General features: G+C 44.2%; 3 protein-coding genes across 3 annotated transcripts; 2 read left to right on the top strand and 1 right to left on the bottom strand.

The window, feature by feature from the left end:
- Positions 1-3,078: 3,078 nt before the first annotated feature.
- LOC123398493 lies at positions 3,079-4,233 on the bottom strand. The gene has a single exon (XM_045092957.1). The coding sequence runs from the start codon at positions 3,763-3,765 to the stop codon at positions 3,301-3,303; it is 465 nt and encodes a 154-aa protein (XP_044948892.1). The 5' UTR covers positions 3,766-4,233; the 3' UTR covers positions 3,079-3,300.
- A 7,760-nt stretch (positions 4,234-11,993) lies between these two features.
- LOC123398492 (cytochrome c biogenesis protein CCS1, chloroplastic) lies at positions 11,994-14,690 on the top strand. Its single transcript, XM_045092956.1, has 8 exons — positions 11,994-12,461; positions 12,569-12,788; positions 12,889-13,000; positions 13,083-13,355; positions 13,442-13,707; positions 13,798-13,954; positions 14,047-14,130; positions 14,219-14,690. Exons 1-8 carry the CDS (start codon positions 12,068-12,070, stop codon positions 14,375-14,377), a joined length of 1,665 nt encoding a protein of 554 aa, XP_044948891.1. The 5' UTR covers positions 11,994-12,067; the 3' UTR covers positions 14,378-14,690.
- Positions 14,691-21,831: 7,141 nt separating this feature from the next.
- On the top strand, positions 21,832-22,987 carry LOC123398491 (probable calcium-binding protein CML41). The gene has a single exon (XM_045092955.1). It carries the CDS (start codon positions 22,140-22,142, stop codon positions 22,707-22,709), a length of 570 nt encoding a protein of 189 aa, XP_044948890.1. The 5' UTR covers positions 21,832-22,139; the 3' UTR covers positions 22,710-22,987.
- Positions 22,988-23,204: the final 217 nt, after the last annotated feature.

Below are 23,204 nucleotides of genomic sequence, written 5' to 3'. Positions count from 1 at the left end.
AGTATCTGGTGCTACTATCTCCCAACGGTTGCACCCAAAAGCCATATGTTCCTTGGCTTTTGCATGACGGAGTGACGACCACATACGGATCCACCCAGTTGCTCGATAAATAACTTGCATTTTTTTGCAATTGTTTGTTTGTTAAAAAATCATATCATTCCAGCAATTTCATATAACCCAAATTAATGCACACACCCGACTCGGCCTGGAGGAGAAGACTCGCCTGCACTCAGGTACGCTGGATCGGCAGGAGATGGAGTACCTTCGGTGCTATCTTAGCCTCTACTCCATCTAGCCATGTCCCAAATAACATGGCAGTACTATTAGAGGACCGACATTGAAGGCCACATGTTTCGTACGTCATAAAAGCTTGGCTAATGGGCATTCGAGAATAAAGATGCTTGATAGTTTCATGTCGATCGCATAAACAACATCGTTTACTATCTTCACATATGCGCTTTGCCAAGTTGTCCTTAGTTAAAATGACTTCCTTATGCATGAACCACATAAATATTTTATCTTTAAAGGCACCTTAATCTTTCGAATATGAAATTATTTCGGGATTTGACCAGTGCCAATCAAATCTAGATACATAGACTTCATCGAGAAGACTCCTGACACCAAGAGTTTCCAGTGAATTTATCTGGCTCATTAGAAAGGTTGACTATCGTCAACCTACGCACAAGATGTAACTATCTATCCATCTGTCCTCTGTCAAGGACCTTCGAACTCAATGGTTAATGGCATTGATCCTAATATTGTACTTACAGAATCGTCCTTACGTTGTACAATATAGTATATACTTTTGGATATTGCATGGCTAGTTGTGTTTCCCCTTGCTATGTATCTTTTCAAAATATAGTCGTGTTACCATCCTCCACGATAATTTTTGTCCTATTGTCAGGGCCGTCCAGGGGCGTGTGCGAGCTGTTCGGCCGCACAGGGCCCCCAAATTCAAGGGGCCCCAGTTTTGGGCCTTGTTATATTCCTTAGTAGAGTATTTTTCATTGTTCTCATTGACTGGGCCATCTGGCCTGGTCTGATCGCTCAAGGTTTTCCTTGAGGTCTCTTTCGATCAGGACCTGCTTCCGATATTTTTTTAGGTCGTAGCTTCGCTACCAATCTTCCGAGTCTTCCTGATTTGATCGGATCTGCTTGCCGGCGGCACGAACACAAGTAGCAGTAGGGCAGGGGCCAGCCAACAGCATCAAGGAAAGCAGAAGACAGCGCAAGGCTAACGCAGATGAGAAATCATCGTTTACCTAGCGGGGGCCCATGCCACCAAGCAAAACGGAAGACATCTGCTGGTTGAGTGCCAAGGCTAAGGTTTGATCAATTGGGAGATTTAATTTAGGCATTACCGTCTAGTCCCTGTCCACATCAGGTACATCCAGGCCAGAGCAGATTTTTCTTTTTACTTCTTCAACAATTTAGTGACTAATGAGTATACTGAACATGTGCATCAGTTTTTCAACTAATGAACAAATTGCTATATGTTCATTGCTCAATGGTTAAATTATTTGGAAGACAATTAGTAGTATTGATACATTTTCGAAATAGCGTATGAAATAACAGGTATTACAAATTATATAAATTAAGTGAGTATGTTTTTTTCTGGGGTATGAGAATAAGCTTTAGTTTATAGATATTTTTTCTTCAGATTTTAGGGCTCTCTCTGCATTTCGCACCGGGGCCCTAAATTTCTAGAGACGGCCCTGCCTATTGTAGAAAGCTATTTTCGTTCGCATTAGCCATTTCCAAAAAAAATAAAAAATCATTTGGTTGCACCGTGACATGCGCAAGGGTCTTCGTTTATATGTACTTATTACGCAATAACTAGAGCCACGTACCCTCCTCCTCGACAGATAGCAAAATAATATGTGAATTATAAACTTCCTTCCAGCAAGATTATATTATTATTTTTACATCGCATGCGACATTATATGCTCTTCCAACAGTGAAGGTCCCGCTCTATAAAAGGGTTTTCTCTTGCCCCAACTTTAATCAAAAAGCCTAGACAAACATCAACGTTTCACAACTCTCAACTACAACCAAAGGCCCTGCTTGTTTCAGAAGTTCCAAAACTTTTTTTTAGTCTCAACTAAAAAGTCCCTAGTCCCTATCCGTTTGTTTTCATGGACTAAACATGGACTAGAGGTCATTAAATGACATGTAAAAAAAACATGTTACCCCTAGTAATATACTAGAAGTTATTAAATGACATGCTAAAAGTAGGGGTACTGTTGAAAAATGTCAAAAAAATTACAAAAAGACCCTTCCATAGAGACTTCTTTCTTTAGTCCCAAATACCCCTTTTAGTCCATAAAAGTCTCTCGTGTTTGTTTCACCCTTTTAGCCCTACACCAAAAAATCCCTGAAAACAAACACCCCCAAAATAACTACAACGGACTTTTGATAGCTGCCTTGCAGCAAATTTAAAGTTTTATCAAGTCTCATCTCAGGCTAAGATCCCGATCTTTTCCAGAGCCCAAGCAATAAAACCCTCCCGGGCCGAGGTGAAGACATGATCTTCCTAATCTCACAAATGTCCCTTCTAAGAAAGAAGGACTGGAACTTTGTATAAGCCCCAATCGCCACGGTGATCTAGTAGCTCCCTCACAATTATGAGTATCAAATTCTGCTTGGGGTGTTGTTTGCTATCATATGGTACGGAGTAAAAGGCGAGAAAAATAGTCAGGTTTGAAACGTTTGTTGTGGACTTGATCTAAGCTAAAAAAATCGACTTACGAAATTTAGTGGTAGCAGGCTAGCTGCGTTGTAAACTAATGCAAATGCTGGTGAGTAAACTGGACTGGAATATCGAATGCCCTCGGGCTGGCAGTACGAATGTCAAGACAACTGATGTTTGCACATGTGACATGGTCCACGTACTGGAAAATCATGTCACCATTCATTGTGCGCCCGCTACAAAACGGCACAGCCCTCGTGGCGGCGCCCACCGTAGGACTCAATCTCTAATGTGACCCGTGACCGAGCGGTGGGTGATACAAGCTGGAAATTATCTACTGTATACTGTACAAGCATGATCATTCCGACATTTCAATGCAAGCAAGATAGTAGAGAAGGACCGTGGAGCTCACGATTTTTTAGTCATGATCAAGACTAAAACCAAACAAGCAAAATTACACGTGCATGAATTCCTCCCTGTATCGTATTTACAAGCTCAGAGTCCCAATTTTAGTTGGATCCGAGCAGCATGAACAATTTTGACAAGCATGAAACGATCACACACGAGAGGAGCCGAGGAGCAGCCGGCACGGCAGTGGCATGGCAGCTAGCTCAGCCCAGGACCGCCACCTTGCTGTGGCAGAGAGACTTCCTGGCCCCCAAGGCGCCGCCGGCGTAGCTCTGGCTGCGGGAGTAGAGCGCGGCGCCGGAGGCGAACTCGCACGGCGCGTCCTCATCGATCCGCGCCATGGACGCCGCCCCCGCCACGCTCTGGCTCCTGGGCACGGCATGGAGATGGGCGGCCTGCCGCTGCTGCTCGCCGTCGCGCCTCTGCGACGCGGCGCGGATGAGCTCCCGGAGGTCCTCCTCGCCGCCGTCCCAGCCGGCGCCGGAGCCGCAGCTCTGGCTCCTGGGCAGCGGCGCCGGCACGAGCACCGGGTAGGCGCCGAAGGCCGCGTCGGCGGGCACGTAGCGCGCGCACCCCGTGATGCTCCTCACGTAGAAGTCCCGCGCGCGCCCGAACGCCCGCGCCGGCGCCCTCCACAGCCACCGCAGCTTGCCGCTCCCGGGGCTCATGCCACCCGCCCGACCGATCGACCGCTCGACCCACTCTCCCAGAGCTAAAGACGAAAGATCGCGCGATGCAACGGACGCTGTGATGGCAGACAGCACTGGAGGATCAGGTGCGCGGGGGGTTTTGGTTTAATAAGGCGAGGATGATGATGGTGATGATGGATTTGGTTGGAGCTTCGGGCGTCTGTGGTGGTGGTGGGGTGGCCGCCTTCTTGTACTACGGGTGGGAGCCGGGGCCCATGGTAGGTGACGGGGAAGACGTCCGCGGCAGTGCGGAGTGGGCGAAACCTCGCGCGCGGTCACCGGTCACCACGTACGGTGGCATCCCCTGTATTCGTTCCGGCGGCGACGTGGCCGAGACGGCGGTTCGCGTTGGTGCACGTTGCTGCGGTCTTCTAGACGGAGCGGGTCAACAGCACCGGATAGGGGCGTGAGTTGGCAGCCATCCGGTCTGGTGATGATCGTCTTCTCCGGCCGTGGTGCACCGGTGAGGGAGACCGTGTGTGTGTGTGTGATCGTGTGAGCGACTATGCCTTTTGGATTCGAGAAAACAAAGGGAAAAGAAACGACTGCCTTTTTCTGGTGGAATTCGACGTGACCGGTTGGATGGTTCCGTTCCCGGGTGTGTTTCCTGTGACTGTTTGGCGTCTGGTGGCCATCGCCGTCGGCGCTCTCGCAGAATGCAAAGTAAGGAGATGACGACGGTAACGGAGCGCCAATAATGATGATTCGTATCGTGCTCTTTTGGATGGATTCGTACATTACTTTCAGTATATTTCACCTGTTTACAGTAGCTTTTCGGGTTTTATTCTTCGTATTTGTGGGGCAAGAAGCTTCCTTTCGGAATAAAATTTAAAAATTAGATAGGAGTTACATACTGAACGACCCTTTGAGCAGTGGCGGAGCGTGACAAGCAATTAAGGAGGGCTAAATATTTACAAACCAAAAAGAAAATATGCATGGAAACTGAAAAGACGAAAACAGGCGTATCTCAAAACATAAAACTAAAATATAATGATTGTTACCTGAAACGATAATCCAATGACGCATGTGAGTCTTCCCATGCGGTGGTTAATTTCATCTCCCTGTCATGTATGCATGCGTCATCAAGATTTTTTCTATTGACTTGATTTTTTTTTTAAATTATCTCTAAAACCGTTAATTTAATTGACAATCCGTTTTCACCGTTCGCTTTGTCGCGACGAGATCTTCAAAACTAGACCCCATGTCGACATGTTTCGAGAACTTTTTTTCTCCATCCATAATTGCCACATTTTTGGACTTACTTGTCATATTATTAGCCACTTACTTGTCCGAAAAAATAACTTAATTACCTTTTTTTCTCGATGTGAATCATCTGCCGCATGTATCCATAATGCAGCACACAGCAGTGTGGGCTAGAAGGATATGCAGATGGCATCACAAAAATATGCATTGCATGCAAAGCGTCACACAAAAAGTCGATAAAAAAAGTGTCTCACACAAAACATGTGTTGGCAGACCTTATTCACTAGCTAAATGCATCTGCTTAGTACTAGTACTACTAGTAGTAATTTAAAATTGTATAGTTGTCAATTTTATAAAAATTTAGTTGTCAAGATGCTAGTTTAACTATGCCGAGTTGTCATATTTACAAACGATGACCAAAAAAGATTTCTTTGTGATCACCGGTATTAAATATGTTGAGTTGTCATATTTTTGCGTGTAATCGTCTAAAAAAGTTGTTTGTGCTTGTCATTTTGATTATGTCAAGATGTCATATTTATACATAATTTTCAAAAAAATTGCAATTAAGTTATTTTTTATCAGACAAGTAAGTACTTGCTAATATGACAAGTAAGTGCAACAAATGTGGTAATTATGAAAAAAAAAAGTTATCGAAACATGTTGACATGGGATCTAGTTTTAAAGATTTCGTCGAAACAAAGTCAACGGTAAAAACGGATCATCGATCGAATTAACGGTTTAAGAGATAAAAGTTTTTAAATTTCGGTCATTTAGAGCGAATCTAATGACATCATTGCATGCATGCATGCAAGATAGCCCACAAGCCGGATGTTCATGGTGCGCGCTTCTAGATAGAATTTCCCTTCAATAATCAATGTACTTCTCTTATTCAAGTTTTTTAATTGATATAAACAGAATGTGCTTAGCTCATCTAACATCTGGTGATCTGAATATTGTTTCATGAGTTTATACAATATAGGTTAGCCCCCATGGGCCAGCAATCAGAACATGTGAATCAGGTTTCAGGCCATAATGCTTAGTAATAATTATCCTTTGGCCTCCAAGAGGCTCAACCAGTGCCTTTGAGGGACCTCGTTTTAGTAGTAGTTAGTGAGCTACACACTCTGCGAATTTTGATTTTTTTTGCAGGGTTCTAAGAACATCGACTGGTTTGGTAAATCTGATAGCCATTAATCTGGATTTTTATTATTTTCTACATATTTAGCAAAGTTTTGAAGTTTGACTTTATACAAAACTTAGGATATCTATCACAAGGGTTTCAACTTTCAAGCTCTAAATAAGTCTTCACATTTGAATGCTCTTGACGGCATCACAAGAATGCCCTCATGTTCCTTCAGTTACATAATAACAGAGTCAAATGCTGGTTATATCCTATTACCATGTCATTTATAGTCATCATGTATGGTGATTAGTTAAAAAATATACTTCTTCATCGATATCTGACCCACCTTGTTCTTTCAAAAAGTTTTTTCAAGTTTGTGTTGTAGCTGAGTCTTAAATATACAGTGTGCTCCCTTCTTCCCCTTCGACCCAACAAAAATAATACCCCCTCTCGTCTAAAATAAATGTCACTGTTTCAAACTAAGGTTAGTTCAACCATATAATTTGAAACGGTGGCACTTCTTATGGATCAAAGGGAGTATATTCAAATACAAGCACCACAGTGTAATTTTAACTAAAAAATGACATATATTATTGGTCTAGTTGATAGTTGATAGTTGAAATAAAATTTCAAAATACACGTTAGACCCAATATATATTGATGGACGGACTACACCTATAGCTCAATTGCATATATATTGTTTTTGCTCTTGAGATCCATGAACCATCGGTCCCTGTTTTTAAAAAGATTAAAATCATACTTTAAAGGTTAAAAAAATCCTAAAATAGTACACCTAAACATTGAGGTGCGTACTATATTTCTGTAAAGTTTCATGATCAAATACACTTTGGTGTGGGTTGTATAAAAATACAGTATCGTAGACGAATATCCAATTCTGAGCCCAAGCTCATCTGCACTCGGTGAACAGTAAATTCAAAAAATTACTAGAAAAAATCAAAATATATATGATATCTTTTGCATGGAAGATGTTTGTGTTTATGAGGTCCCTGACAATTTTTAGCTCAATCGAACATCTGAGTAGCTCTTAGTAAAAAAAATCAATCTGAATAATGCACAGACAATAAGTTCTTTTACAAATCCAAATTTGTATTATTTGCTGAGAGCTACTAAAATGTCCAAATGCACTGAAATTTGGCATGGACATCGCACACTCAATCATCTTTTGCCACATTTTTTCTTATTTATTTTATTTTATTTTATATTTTTAATATTTTTAACGAATTACTGTTCACTCTCGGGCTCATCTTAGCCGAAGAGCCAAAACGTGTCCACCTTCATAATGAATGGTGTACCCACTCAGAACAAGTTTTTATTGTCTGTAGCTTTAACCACAACATATTTCATCATGAGCTGTTAGGAGGTGTAGTATACATCATTAGGTTCATGTTTGTTTTTCAAATTATTTTGAAACATCAATATATGGCTTTGTTTCTTCCGACAATTTGGGATCATTGGAGCCCGGGATCCCAAAGTAATTTCCGAATTGCGTACTCCTACTAACGGATGTGTCAAGCTAATTCACATGATTTTTTTTTCAAAACAGATAATTCTTTTGTCTTGTTTATTAATTATTAAGCAAAAGAGAATTGCCTAGATAGCACGTAGAATACCCTCCCGGCTCCCCCCGCGCCAAGGTATCCTCATCAAGCTAGCACACATGTGTCATCGTCATAATTTCTCCCCGAGCGAACTCATGGACATCCCTAATCCTTGATGAAGCAATTTCAAGTTTGCCGTAGATAACTACAATCTATCCCACGCCTGTACGAGCAGTTGAGTACTCTTCCGTTGAACTACTTTTTGGCGTGAGAGTTACGTTGAATTCACTCTAAGGCCCTGTTTGATAACAAAGAATTTGCGTAGTATTTTTAGAATACTGCAGTTTTGGAGATTATCATAGTTTTATTTACAATGAGGTGTTTGGTTGCTTCTAAGAATTGTGATTTTAAAACTGCGGTATTGAAAAAACTGTGGTTTTTTCTCTGCATAAAAAAAGAACCTCAGACCTCTTTTTAAAAAACAGAGAAGGCGAAAAGAAGGGGTGGGACGTCGCTATCTTCTTCCCGTGTACTTGCTCGATCTAAACTGCAGTAATATGTGGCGTAATCAAACAGTTTCTCTACATTGTGAATACTGCAAAAAATATTGTTATATTAAAACCATGCTATTTTCTATCTACACGTGAAATTACTGCAGTTTTTAATACTTTAGTTTTTTTACTACTTTGTTATCAAACAGGGCCTAAATGTTTTCCTTTCTTTGTTGAATCATGTGTATCACCATGCGTCGCGATGGTCCACCAGATTCAACGGAAACATAACCAAGCAGTTTAAACCAGCTTTTGAAAGAAAAAAAAAACTTAAAAATACGTGGTTTTGGTAGGAGAAATTATGCGAGAGGCCAAAGTCATATCATTCTGCTAGACGAAAGTGCACGCCGTTCCATTAATTCTGCTCGAGAACACCAACCCCTCCAATCATGATGAGTGTGGTGATACTTCCACGGCTGCCGTGGGTGATGATACTTCCACGGCGGTCGACGAGAATCCGGTGACAAGCGTCTCTATCGGTCCGGTGAGTGCCGTCCGCGGGATCTCGCCGGTTCATGACTCCCGTCTCCCGGAACCGTAGCCATAACCGTGGGCGGCTGGGCGGGTTCACGGCGGCGCGCCGCCACGGCCACCACGTCGCGCCGACGCTTGGCTTCGAGCGGCAGCGTCAACGTTAGGCATGGTGATGCCTTGATCCAGCGCGAGCCGGCACGTGGTAAGTATGCGGTTTGACGGAAAACTACGGGCTCGTGCGCCGCATGGCCGGCGTGGTCACCGGGTGGTGACTCGCTGTTCACCTGCCGATTTTGACACGATGTGCCCAGATAGTCTTGGCTGTCGCTCGGAGAGTCTGCGTTCGAAGGTAGGTGGCGGATCATCTCGGGTGGTTTGTTGGAAAGAGCAGCATTCCACCGCACGTTGCACGCGTTAATTCGTTTCCCGCGCTTACCACCAACATTGCCAGGTTCGTTTTTCATCGGCGTGTGCAATAGCCAACGTGTCACTGGCAGTACGCTTCGTGGAGCTTTCGTACATCCGACATGGGGAGATTTCAAAAGTTGTGAAAACATACTATTGAATATGACCGACAGTCAGCGGCTAGCATTTTTTTCTAAGCTAACGTTGAAAATAAAGTACCCCTAAAGAGGTCGACAAAAATAGTTAAGTCCTGTTCGGATCCTGTTAAGCTTCTAACTCCACCAACTTCATAAATGATATTGACCCTAACACGAGAAGCTAACTTCTCGAAGTTGAGCCCCATTGCAGTGCAAAAACCTCGAGCTTGGTCGGCTCAGCTCCACCCATTGAAAAATCTGGTGTTTTATCCAATCTTGTGTTCTTAAATAGTTGTAATTCATTATCTATTTTTTCCTTTTCATGCAACTACATCATATCATCAAATCATGTATGTGGTCATAAGTTACAATTTATGCACAAATATATTCATGCAACCATGCCGCCTTAGCAATCATGTATGGATTTGTTTCACTAATTTTATGCACAACAAGACTCTCATCTTACACAATTTTGTACCATGATTTGTACGTCAAGCCACACACTTCTGTTAAAAATGCCACGCGGTTTGACTTCAATCCAATGGATTTCTATTTTTATCCAATAATTTTGTGATATGCTTTATATACTTTATTGTTTTCAGTCATTTTTGGGCTTTAACACCTATTTATGCAATAGTTTTAGGCTTTTAGCAATTACTTATTTGTTTTTGCAATAGTTTTAGGCTTTTAATGCCCCGTTTAACCAAAATCATTGTTAAATTTGTTTTTGCAATAATTTTAGGCTTTTGACATCTATTTATGCATAGTTTTATCAAGGTTTCCGCAACAAGACACGGGACATCATCTAGTACACACCAACTTGCCACCACCCAAACATAATGGTTCGTTGACCCCCGCTCAAAAAAGAAACTATCACTACACGAGCGGTCTCCCTCGCATCGATACCCTTCCCTCCCTCGAATCAGTGCATTGGATGGCCCGAACTGGGCTGCAGATTATGAAAAGGAATTTAATTACAAGGAATTTTCAGTTGTATATGAATCACATATCTGCCACATTACAAAGACTTTGCCACTCTCTCTCACTATGGTCAGCTCCTGCGGCCGAAATCATCGTGCCGCTTCCCAAAGCCTAAACTATTTAAGTGCCTTTTGAGTCATGTGGCTAAAACTCTAGCAGTATCATATTTGTTTTCAAAACCTATCGCGTTTATTTCCAACCATATCTTCCTCATACTTATGATTACAAGGCCTACCAGTTCCTTAGTTTTCCTCGCTGAACTTTATCTGCTAGTGAGCATCGCTAGCCCCTTTTTGTATCAGTGATCGCTCGCATGAGAGTTGAAAAGTCTCTTGATCTTAGCAGTTTGAACCAAACCTCATGCGTAAAAGGGCAATCGACCATGATATGACCAGTGTTCTACGACAACTGATCAAAGAGAGGACATTGCGGTGGTCTTGACATCCCTCTTCTATCTAATGTATCTGCGGTGCGGTCCAACATTCATTGGGAAGAACAAGACAAGTGGGGAAATTTTCTTTTGGTGTGGCAATGTTCTTCCAGATGAAAGAAGAGTAGGCAGAACTCACGAAATAGATGCAGTTGGAAGAGAGCCGTTAGAGAAATACATCATCATGACCCGAGAGAGGAGAGGGACCTCTGGAATCTTTGGTCCATGCATCGTTATTAGGAGCTCCTGCCACTGAGTGACATTTTGTGCCTCTCACCCGAGCCGATGAGAAAATTTCAGGAATTATCCCTTTAGCGTTGCAACTGTTTAACCATCTATCATGCCAAAATCAAACCAAACGGCCATTGCCCACAACACATCCGACAGCCGCGAGGAATAAACCAAGCCTCTTTGGGGATTGATAACTATACATCTAATCAGTGTCACAACTGAAGTGGCCTCTCCATCTAGCATCGTCAACTGAAGACATTCGACGGTGTCCTCAATCTCTTTTCTAGAAAGTGGACCCTTTGTAGGTAAGATCGACACAAATTGAACATCGATATTTGGCGGCCACTTTAGCCAATATTCGTCTCTGACTCGCTCCGGCTTCATCCTAAGTGAGATTATGTGCTTTTTCTAGATAGATCATGTGCTTATTTTATAGGAAAATAGTATTATCATTTGTTTGTAAATAATAGGTGTATTTTTATGGGAAAATGGGTTCGATTCCAGGTCCAGTCAGCTCATGTCCATTGCTCATGTAGACGGTGAATCATGTTTGTCATCTATTGTGACGAATTTTCGTCTATTTGCACAATGAGCAAGCGAAGGGAAGGTGATATGGGCCGACCCGTTTAGCTAGCTACAAAATCTTTTTTTTCTATTTTTTACATGATTTTCATTTCCTTTTCCTTTTACAAAAAATAAAAAAAACTTTGCGTTAAAAAATGTTCAGAGATTCTAAAATTTGTTCGGAGTTTTGAAAGAATATCCATAATTTCCAAATAAAAAATGTAACTAATGTTTAAAAAAATATTCATTTAAAAAAATCAGTTTTCCAAAGATTATTTCCTTATCTAATAAAGTTATGTTTTTTAAAGTAAAATCTTGACTGGCGGAATTATGGGTTGCTCTGCGCAATTGACCGACATTTAGTCGAAAAAGAGCGACCAATAAGTCCTCCCCGCGTAAACACGCCGTCACCAACTAGGCCTTCTAGCCCACGAGAAATCACCGGCCCACAAGCAAAGATATTTGCCTCTCCCACTTCACCTGTGCGCAGGACGCGGGCACGACACCTTATCCGGTGCCTCTTTTTTTCGCGCGGGACGAAACGAGCCAGCGATGCGTCGCCACTCCTCCGCGCCCCTCCCACTCCCCCCCTCCTCCCCGCCGAGCCAACGGCGTCGGCGGCGATGCCGTCCCCCACGTGCTACCTCCTGCTGCACCCTTCCAGGGCCTGCCACCGCCTCCTCCCGCCGTCTCCGCGCCTCCCCGCCCGCTACGCCCGCCTCCGTGTCTCCTGCGACGTGCCGCGGCAAGGGGGTGACGGCGGCGGCGCGCCCAAGCGCGGGGTCATCCCCGCCGGATCCGGCAAGGGCAAGAAGCAGGTCGTCTTCTTCGACGCCGCGCCGCCGGTGGCCCAGCAGGGAGACGGCGAGGATGGGAAGGGGGAGGCGCCGGAGGTGAAGAAGGACGGCGCGGCGCTGCGGGCGCTGAGGCGTGCCACCAAGCGGACGCTCTCGGTCCTGTCCAACCTCCCGCTCGCCATCACCGAGATGTTCGCCATTGCCGGCCTCATGGCCCTGGGTACGGTGCTTGTTCCTCCTTCTGAATCGCGGCACCGCGCTGCTGACGTTTGCTCAAATGATTCCGGGAAGCTCGTATGCTTATACTTTCTGGGGCTGCAATGTCAGGCACGGTGATTGACCAGGGAGAGGCGCCGAGCCACTACTTCGAGCAGTTCCCCGAGGACAACCCGGTGTTCGGCTTCATCACCTGGAGGTGGATCCTCACCCCCGGCTTCGACCACATGTTCTCCTCGCCGGTCTTCCTCGGCTTACTTGCCCTCCTCGCTGCCTCGCTAATGGCCTGCACCTTCACCACCCAATTGCCCATGGTGAAGGTGGCCAAAAGGTATGTGTGTCCTCTTGGCTCTTGGTGGGCTGACTGATCAGAGGATCCGTCGAGAGGATCGATTATTAATCTTAGGTGCCAACGGCTGCTCATCTCGCAGATGGTCGTTTATGAGTTCAGGGGGAAGCATTAGGAAGCAAGACTTTGCGGAATCTCTTCCCCGGGCATCTATTCAGGATTTGGGGGTCATCTTGATGGGTGCAGGATATGAGGTGATTGTCACCTTCATTGCCATACATTTGCCCAAATTGCTGTTCTTGCCTTCTCAGCATGTTAGTGCTTGATGAATTGCAGGTCTTCACAAAGGGCCCGTCCTTGTATGCCTTCAAGGGCCTGGCTGGTCGGTACGCGCCCATCGGCGTGCACGTGGCGATGATTTTTGTCATGGCAGGTGCCACACTTTCTGCGACCGGAAGCTTTAAGGGCTCAGTGGATGTTCCTCAAGGACTGAATTTCGTCATTGGAGATATCATGAAACCCAAAGGCATTTTCTCGGTCGCGCCGGATGTTTTCAATACGGAAGTCCATGTCAACCGGTTCTACATGGAGTACTATGACAGTGGAGAGGTAACCACTTTGCTCAGGAGTTTTCTACGCTTGTGTACTCACGTCACACTAGACTGATAGATGAGCATTTCGTCTGAATTTGTCAGGTTTCGCAATTTTATAGCGACCTTTCACTTTTCGACCTTGATGGCAAAGAAGTTATGAGACGGACGATCAAAGTGAATGATCCCTTGAGGTATGGTGGGATCACGATATACCAAACGGACTGGGGGTTTTCAGCATTACAGGTGAAGAAAAATGGTGAAGGACCTTTCAACTTGGCCATGGCACCCTTGCAACTGAATGGCAATAAAAAGCTATACGGAACATTCTTGCCACTTGAAGACTCTGATTCTTCAGGTGTCAAGGGAATGTATGTTCAACCTTTTTCCTATCCTGAGCTCATAATGTAATTGAGATATTAGTTAGAACATTATTAACCGCTTTTCTTGATGACTTGTAGATCAATGCTTGCTCGAGATCTTCAGTCTATTGTGTTGTATGACCAAGATGGTAAGTTTGTAGGAGTTCGTCGACCGAGCTCTAAACTCCCCATTGAAATCAATGGTAATGAAATACTAATTGAAGACGCTATTGGCAGTACCGGTCTGGATCTCAAGGTCAGGACTACAGATTCAGTGTTCCCCTTGTGCAGGCATTTGTGCATGCTGCATGAATTACTAAATGAGTCTTGTATTTTCCTTTCCATCAGACTGATCCAGGAATTCCTATCGTGTATGCTGGATTTGGCGCACTCATGCTGACGACCTGCATTAGCTATCTTTCGCATGCTCAGGTGTGTGCAAAAACACAACTTCGTTCACGGTTGTCTTCAACAAGCACTGTATTAACTGCTACAAATTTCTGGTTTACTTTGCTATTAGTTATGGGCGCTGCAAGATGGAACTACAGTAGTTGTCGGGGGGAAGTCCAATCGAGCCAAAATTGAATTTTCTGATGAGATGAATCGGTTACTTAATAAAGTACCGGAGTTGGTCAGTGTTGGTGAGCAAACAGTAGATAATAAATCAAGTACTGCGTGAGGGATTCATTTTGTGGGATTGAGATTGCTGAAGATGCAGCTGTTGGATTGAGATTGGTTCATAGACAAGTGCCTTTGGAGAACAGGAAATCTTGCATTCTATTTGGTGAAGACAATTCCTGTGCCCATTGGGCCGTGTATTCACCATTGAGGCCAAATTTATTTGAAAGGAAAATATTGTACATTCCCATGGATCTATGGTGTTATTGTGTCGAAAGGAAACTGATGGTGTCACTGTATTAGTACAGAAAAAGTGATACATATAAATTATACCCTGAAGTTGGACCATCGGTTCAACTACTGAACTTCCAAAATTGTTGAAGCATGTGGTTTGTTACTTTATTTGTTTGGGTATATGCATCAGAGGAGCTCATATATTTTTAGATGCCCCGATCGACACCTTATCATCTAAAATAAGGGACTTCACGGAGAATATGTTAAAAGTCTAATTTCCTTCCAAACTTGAGCTTACCCATATGATTCGCATCGATTAGTCGTGTGTCGGTTGCTCACGCTAGGCGTTGGCCCGTGCTCTACTCAAAGCGGCCTGGAACCTGGCTCTTGGGGAACATTTGAATCTATGGTTTCCATGTAGCCAAGTGGGGGAAAGCGCAAGGGGAACAATGTGCATGGGGGAGCAGGCATGGAAATGCGGGAGACGAACATCCGCTGGCACGGTATGGTGGGAGACGAATATTCAGGCATGGCTCTTATTGCTCCATTAAAGTGCATCTAACCCCCTTGATGAATTTAGGTAATTAATGCCAATATATCTCGAGAAACTAATGTTTTATCTAGCCTCTCTCAGGAAAGTTCCATTTGATGGCAACAAAGAAAATGAAGGTGACCCCCACAAGTTAAAATGAAGACGGGTGTTGGCCATGCCAAGGATTCTCCAGTTTCATTTTTTGATCCTAGATCACACTAAGTCCATAGGCATGCTGATACTATCAAAAGATATGAGGATGTTATGATGAGTTTCTTTTTCTTGATGCTTATAAAGATCAAATTCCAAATGCCCTCAAAAGCCTTCAAATCCCTCCACTATATCTGGCTAACTTTCTCACTTCGGAACTGCGAAGCTCTTCCGGTTGGAACCGTCTAGCAGTTCATCCAGATATAGTCATTGCAAACCCTAGCACTTTGGAGATGCCAAGACCTCCAACCAAGGTATCTGGCAGACCTTCTGTTGCCTTCTTGCAATTTCTGAAGCTCCTTGCTTGGAATTTTCAAAGTGATTACACATATTGTGCAACTTCCAAGGTACTTGCCTCAGAATCTATGAATGCTACACCTTCGAACCGTCCAAGTGATTTGAAACTTGCCACATTTATGCCACCGAGCTGATTACCCGGGAGTGTTCAAATTGTGTTAACAAGTGTGTAACGATCATGTTTCTGATCTAGCCTATATATACCCCACTTATCCCATTAGTTCTCTCGAAGAAAACTCCACTCATAACTTTTTTCCTGAGAGAGAACTCCACCTTCTTGTGCTGATTTCAAAGGGCTTTTGCTACAACCATTTTTTTTAGATCCAATCCCTCTTTGTTTCCCATGTCACTTCTCCAATCCAAAGACAAATCTTGTGATAGTTTGAGTGTAAAAGGAGATTATATTTTGAAACACAAGAGCAAGGGATTCATCACTAAGCAACCACAATCTTATTAATTTTGAAGGGTGTGTGTCTCCTAGACTGGCTCGGTTCTTCGGAGTCTTCGAGTTTGTGAAGAAACCAAGAACTTTGTACGGGCCGGAGATCTTGTGAAGATCTATCGGAAGTGAGGATAGTCGTTTTTGAGCATAAACCATGGTGCCATATGTTGATTGCTCCATTCTGGACCCTTCATGGACTTGTTCCTTCGTGTAATTCGCAACCGAGATCCTTTAAATCTTAGATCCTTAGTGGATGCAAGCCTCCATCAACATGGATGTTAGATAGCGCCAACTATCCGAAACATGGGAAAAATCTTCACCAAATCACCCCGTGTTTTCATATCTGCAACATATCCTTACACTTTGAGTGTCTTCAATTTTTCCTCCCTATGCTCTTGTGGACTTCCATGTGTATGTTGTTTGATATATTACCATAGAAAAGCTTAAGATTGCCAAGGAAACTAACATTTGAGAAAAGATTCCTTTTTTTAGTTGTTTATTCACCTCCCCTCTCCAGACATACTGGATCCTACCGTTCACAAGAGCGTGATTCGTAGTCAAACACGCCCTAGTGTTTCCCCGAGCTAGGGAGATGTGGCAAATCTAAACTACATCCACAATCATAATGATGTAAAGGGTGTGAACATGCTTCGAATGAGAAGATCTCCTTTTCCCAGCCTGTGAAAGATGTTTAGGGAGAGGCAGTTGCTAAAAGATAGAATCCACACCTTTGTGTAAGATCAAGTAGCAAGTTCCTTGAAAGTGATTCACAACACATTTAGGAGATCCAATAAGACAATATCGGTATTTCAAGAAAGTCTTCTATGCGATTGGAGATCTTAGAGGAAAGATGATCAAACCACCTACTGGTCGAACTTCTTCAAGATATGAATGGGCTATAAATGATATCGATATTTCATTGTGACCAGTACTAATTGTTAGTTCATGTCATGACATGATTTTATTGTTGTGAACCATACCAGTATGTTCATGCCATCATAGGATTGTATTGTCGCACTTGATTGTACTCATGTGATTGCTAGAATACCAAAGTCATAAACCGCAACGTACGAGGATAGGAAGCAGTCTAGCTAGGATATGCTTTCTGATGTTGATTTTGATCTCAAGTTGTTAGTTGGTTGGGAAGGATCACCCCATGATGAAAACATTATTGCTGGCAGCATAGCTCGCGCTGATGGATCAATATCTATGATGGTAAGTTCTACCTAGGAGATGTTGGATGTGTAGGTGAGACAAGTGCGTCACTCCCACACATCTTGAAGTTTTCTTCTAGCATCCATTTTTAGCGACCATTCGTTTGACTTCAGGGAACAAGAGCTATTGTTCACTTGCACTTAGGGTTCACTCAAATGGGCCTATGAGGGTCGGAAGTGCTCAAAGGATGCTCCTATATGAATTAGACAACGAGTTGTTTGTGCAAAGGGAACACACTGTCACTTATAGATCTATATCCAAGATAACAATTACACGATTTCAGAACATCTTGTTGTCTGAGTCAACAACCACGGGTAGTTTGAGCTAGCAGCCGTGGATAATCTGAGACATCAATCACATAATATTTGGAGTGCCATGTTTTAGTAGTTCAACAATCTCGTCAAGCCAACTTCAATAGGGGTAAACAACATCTGGATAGTGCAGGCCATAAGCCCAAAATAGTCTGACCCTGTGCACTCTTGGCATCACGCATTATAGTTCGACAAGGGAATCAAGCGAGGAGAGATACTCCTAAACATGGGTCTAGTTTGTATACTCTAAGATTTACTCGGGTGGCCCACCCTACAGGCCAAGCGACCTCGAACACAGGTCCAAACAATGCTCTAAATGTTAACGAATTAATGCACTGCCAATCATACGATCTATGTGGAGTTGTGGCAGGATGTAGAGGGATGGGTGGTGCCCAGGGGCGGAGACAGGACCCAGGCCCTGGCCTGGGCCCGGGTCGTGAGGCCCAACTTACTTGTTCATTGTAGCAATTATCAAGGATATGAGGCCCAAATCCAGCCAACTTTTGAAGGCAGCCCGGGGCTTGCTACCGGCCTGGCTCCGCCCCTGGTGGTGCCCGAAGGGATCTATCCAATATGAAGGTGGCATGGTGGTGCTACCCAAGTTCAGGCCCCGAATGGGTAATAGCCCTACGTCCTATCTATCTATCTTTATTGATCAATGAGAGGATTACAACAGTGTTGAACTCATCTAAAGATATATTGTGCACATAATGTTTTTCGTGTGTATTTATCCTTTGGTAGGAGATATCATGTCCCTTATTAGGAGGCAAGAGCCGGTAGTTTGGTAGCTCTTTTTAAGGGATATGCTACAATCAGGTGGTCCACTATTATGGAAAATATATCTCCCATAATTTTCAGATCTCCCACATAGTTCACATGTCCTTATGCTCTACGAGTCATATCGGGTGAATGAGTTGGGAATCCTTAGACACTCATCTGAGTTGGTATCCTCCGAATAGTTATCCTTACCGTCAACAAACGCCTGGGTGCCCTGATGCATATTCATCAGTCTAGGGTTCGCACACCATATAGTACATCGTCCCCTTGTCTTCAGCTCAAAAGTGACTTATGATTTGGTTTGGGTTTTGCCTTTTTGTAGCGAGAAAAGATAGAGCAATGATAACTTCTTGTTCACCTTGAACACCCCTCTAAATAGTATGTCTTTCGTGGCTCAAAAATATCACCAACATAGAGTATACTTCTCCGAAGCCTAATGGTTTTCTTCTTTTCCTTTTGGTGGGTTGCCCATGCATTACAACATTCACTGGAGATACTAAATCTTGTTCATACACTTAGCGCACAAACTACTCCATTGATTTCTCATCATTAATAACTTGAATATACTTACGGGCCTCGATGTCTTTAAAGAAGTGTACTAGTGGTGGAGAATCTCAAAGTTATAAATGGTTTCTTAAGTTATTAGATGATGAGAACATGGTGTGGTAAGAGCCATTATGAAACAAATACTTCCGCTCTAAAACATTATCACCACTTGTTTTGAAGCCCTATGATTCCCTGCCTAGAAATGACTCAAGTGGGTCAAAAATGATTTCTTCTACCATATGAATGCGCTAAGAGACATTTTTGGAAGACTCGTGTCTGGTTGATTGTCCACTTAGTGAGCAATATCCAACATCGTACAACACTTTTTAGAGAAAACATGTTGAATGTTAACTAGCGGAAGTTATAACCTGGGTTTTGGTGAATGTTAGCTTTGACAAACAGTAAGTAGTGAGAATGGACTTCATAGTTAAGTTGGTTCAATGGTTAATGTCAATCAAGTTAACGGGTAGCGAGATGTAGATGTGTTTCGTTCGATGCTCAATGTTTCTTGGTTTCCTCTGTCAAACCAACGAAAGACGACCTGATAAATGAAAACTACGACTTCTTTTATTTGGTAGCATATATGCACGGGGTAATCTTAATGAATAACTTCACTACGTGTCTCCTTAATGAATAACTTCACTACATGTAAGTGAGACGGCAATAAGAAGTGTTGCTATTGCAATATGGAGTTAGCAATTCAATATTTGTTTCCCTCTTGCCCTTTCACATGCTTTTGAGGCAGATTGGATTCGTGTCTTTGAACCTACCCTCGCTGATTATTATCTCAAATGTGTTTAAGATAAGAATTAGTTATAGGGGACAAGTAGACAACTTAATGTTCAAATCCAGGTAGGTGTGTATGTTTTATATATAAGACGTTGTTGAAATAGTAATTTTCTTTGAAAAATAGTTTCAAATTTTGATAGGTTATTCACTACAATGTGTGGAGGCATGTGATTCTTTGGCCTCTCTTGGTGCCACTTGGATGGTAGTTCGGGTTATGTTCAACTGATTTGAATGAAGGTCTAGCAATAGGATTAGTGTTTTTTTTAAAAAGGAGGATCATCCCCGGCCTCTGCATCATGATGATGCATGTAACCACTTTATTAATTATTCACAAAACCTTACAAAGTAATACATCGGTAATCCTGAAGCCACCATCTTGGCAATACTTGTCGCTACTCCTATGCCTTGATGAAGGGGTGCCGAATTTCCAAGCCGAATACCAAACAGACATCGCACCAATGCCTAACATCTAAAGCCGGGTGCCCCATCCGAACCACATACTCGGACCGTGTCACACACCTGTCCAGGCGCACTCCCAGAAGTCGCCGCCATCGTCTTTCAGTGGTCCATCTATAGAGCAGGTACTGACACATCGACCTTGTTAGGCCCGCCATCGACGCCATCACGGCGACAAACATCGCCACCATCCTGCATGTATCCATCCGCCCGCATCCGTCGCCGAAACTCCACAGCGCCATGCCGTCGGGATCCGTCGTTGGCCTTGCAGTAGATTGAATACCGTTCCTCCTCTAGTCCCCTCCAGCCAACACTTGCTCCTAAACGATGCCCCCAGAAGGGTGAACGACACCAAAGGCGTCGTCATCGCATGATCCAGGAGACCCAGATCTAGGGTTCCCCCCGGAGCATTCCGAGACAGATGACGCAAACTGCAACGACGATGCCTCGACAAGGAAACGACATCGGAGACATCGCCATCGTCTGCCATGACCGAAGTCAGTGCGATTCATCAGTAGTCGCATCACGTCTGTACGCCGCCGGCGTTGCTGGTCCCTTCCACCTAGCAAACTCCAAAGACGATGCCCTCAAGAAGGATTACGATACAAAAGCACCGTCATCGCTCGATCCCAATGAGACCTGAACAAACTCCAAAGGCGATTTTCATAGGATTAATGTTGCATGAGTGTAAATGTGTAATATGTTGTTCTTCCCTCAAGATTAGTTCTCTGTTTCAATGTTTTATGGATTGATACTTTGCAACAATGAAGATAGCTTCCCTTACATTAATCCATGCAGAGTTTCTCTGTTTTAGGGGAAAAAACCTATTGAACTTTTCGGTAACATGCTGTAACTTTTGGAGTCATACAGACTAATTGGAAACATTGTAGTACATGCTTGGTTGTGATGAACCTTCTATCATTATATTTGTGGTCGGTGTGATGAACTTGGGGGGTATCAACACCTTGTGTTTTGAATGTCAAGTTGGTACCTGACAATCTTCATTCCGGTCAAACTAACGATGCGCATAAACTAGCGAGAAGATTCTTCTAGTGGCAAGCTTCGATGCGGGAACCCAATGATGAGCTTCAGGTGGGTTATTTATCAACAACTGACTGATAAGCAGCAGCATCTAGCTAGTGCCATGTGGTGGTGCCACACAAACATGTGAGTTGCACAATTCCTAACTCCTAGCGGTTGATGGCATCCATGAGAGGCACATGGAGGTTCAGCAGTTGAATTATTGTTGAACCATCGCATTAGAATTTCAGATTTCCTTGCTCCCCAAACCGCAGTAAGGAGATCTCTCTTGAAATCTCAGTATCCATCATTTTTTTCCCTTCCAAATATGGCATTTGAAGAAAGCCAGATCAAGAACCAGTATTCTGATTGGTTGATACTTCATATTTCTACAATCGCTGAACCTTCTAAAGAGCGTTTTTGTTGACTCATAACGTTGCATCGAGACGAAACGTCGTAAAGGGTTCGGATCCAGATGCTATCACTGAACCTGCAACGACATGTTACATAACCTAGAAGTTTCAACTATTCAAAATCTCACTAGCACTTTCCCTGACAGTTTCCTAAGGCCTGCAAACTGCCAAGAGTTAAAATTCTCAGTGGTAGACGTCTCAGTTGTCAGTCGCCGAACTGAGGAGAAGCACTAAAGAAGTAGGGCGCTGTCTCGATCGGAGATATCGTTGTTGGTTGGACGGCGGCGCTCGGATCGCGCGCCATGTGATCACGTTGCCCTATGGGGGAGAAGCTGACAGTATCTGAGGAACGCGAGGCAGTTGCCAACGAACTTCTCATCATGACCGGTCAAACGCACACACAAAGATGGCAGTTCCTGCAGTTCTGCTCCGGTTTTGGCATCCCATGCCCCGAGCTGAGCACCTATTAAAGGAGGCTCGCGGCATACCTGTTCTTCCACAGCTGCATTGGCATTGCACAAGTGTGCTTCTTCAGTGATCTTGTAGCGTTTGTGAGTTGTGACGTACTCAAGGTTCAGTTAATGGCGAACGTGAGCGTCTCGAAGCCGGCCAAGCGCCTGACGGGAAAGAGCAGCTTCAGGCTTGGCCTGCCGCTGCTCTGCGGCCGGTCTGACGTGGCGAGCCCCGGTGCCGCCGCTCCTCGGTCGTCGTCGTCGTCCTCGAGCAGGAGGTCGTCCGGCACCGGGAGCAGCAGGAAGTCCGAGCTGCGCAGGATCTTCCAGCACTTCGACAGGGACAACGACGGCAAGATCTCCGGCGCCGAGCTGAGCGCCTTCTTCGCGTCCATGGGCGACGACCTGACGGTGCCGTCCTCGTCGTCAGGAGAAGGGTACCTGCTGGACTTCGCCGGGTTCGTGGCGCTGATGGAGAGGGGGGAGGGCAGCCAGGAGGAGGACCTGAAGAGGGCGTTCGAGGTGTTCAACGCCGTGGACCAGCCCGCCGGGAGGATCACCGCCAGGGGGCTGCGGCGGGTGCTCGCCCAGCTCGGCGACGACCGGTCAGTCGCGGACTGCGAGGCCATGATACGGGCCTACGACGTCGACGGCGATGGCGGCCTCGACTTCCATGAGTTCCAGAGGATGATGAGCTAGCTAGCTAGATAGAGCTGGCTACGATGCCGGTGGTGGTTGTTCATACTCTGCATTGCATCCAGATGAGCCACGGCAGATCGCTACAGATTTGCTGCCTCATCTTGTGTTGTTTGGTGTCTCACAAGTGACACCAGTGTATCAATGAAGCTATACACTTGATCTATTTTTCTTCAGTATTTTTTGTTGTATTTTTTTCAGAGCCTCATCTCTGCAAAAGGGCTGCAAGGGGGTGAAAAATGAGAGGTTGCATGAACAAAAACTGAGATATTTCACTGTGATGCGCACCGTTTGAAATTTTAGATGGGAAGAGCCGAAGAGGTATGATCTTCTCATCTCGAAGGCTGAAATAATAACACCGACTTAGCAGGAAGCTGCAAGGTAGCTCGACATTCACAGAATCCCATGCATATATATTAGAGCACCGCTTTGATACACCCCTTACAAACCGTATAAAGGGTAATATGGACCTTTATAAAAGACGGTAGATCTATCTTT

This window comes from Hordeum vulgare, chromosome 5H (assembly GCF_904849725.1).
Source record: "Hordeum vulgare subsp. vulgare chromosome 5H, MorexV3_pseudomolecules_assembly, whole genome shotgun sequence".
NCBI classification, from domain to species: Eukaryota; Viridiplantae; Streptophyta; class Magnoliopsida; order Poales; family Poaceae; genus Hordeum; species Hordeum vulgare.
This window is presented reverse-complemented; position numbering and strand designations above follow the sequence as displayed.

Coding starts and splice junctions, on each gene's coding strand:
- LOC123398493 (XM_045092957.1), bottom strand. CDS start 3,765: ATGAGCCCCGGGAGCGGCAAGCTGCGGTGGCTGTGGAGGGCGCCGGCG.
- LOC123398491 (XM_045092955.1), top strand. CDS start 22,140: ATGGCGAACGTGAGCGTCTCGAAGCCGGCCAAGCGCCTGACGGGAAAG.
- LOC123398492 (XM_045092956.1), top strand. CDS start 12,068: ATGCCGTCCCCCACGTGCTACCTCCTGCTGCACCCTTCCAGGGCCTGC. Junction 12,462..12,568: donor TGCCGGCCTCATGGCCCTGG/GTACGGTGCTTG, acceptor CTGCAATGTCAG/GCACGGTGATTGACCAGGGA. Junction 13,001..13,082: donor TGATGGGTGCAGGATATGAG/GTGATTGTCACC, acceptor GATGAATTGCAG/GTCTTCACAAAGGGCCCGTC.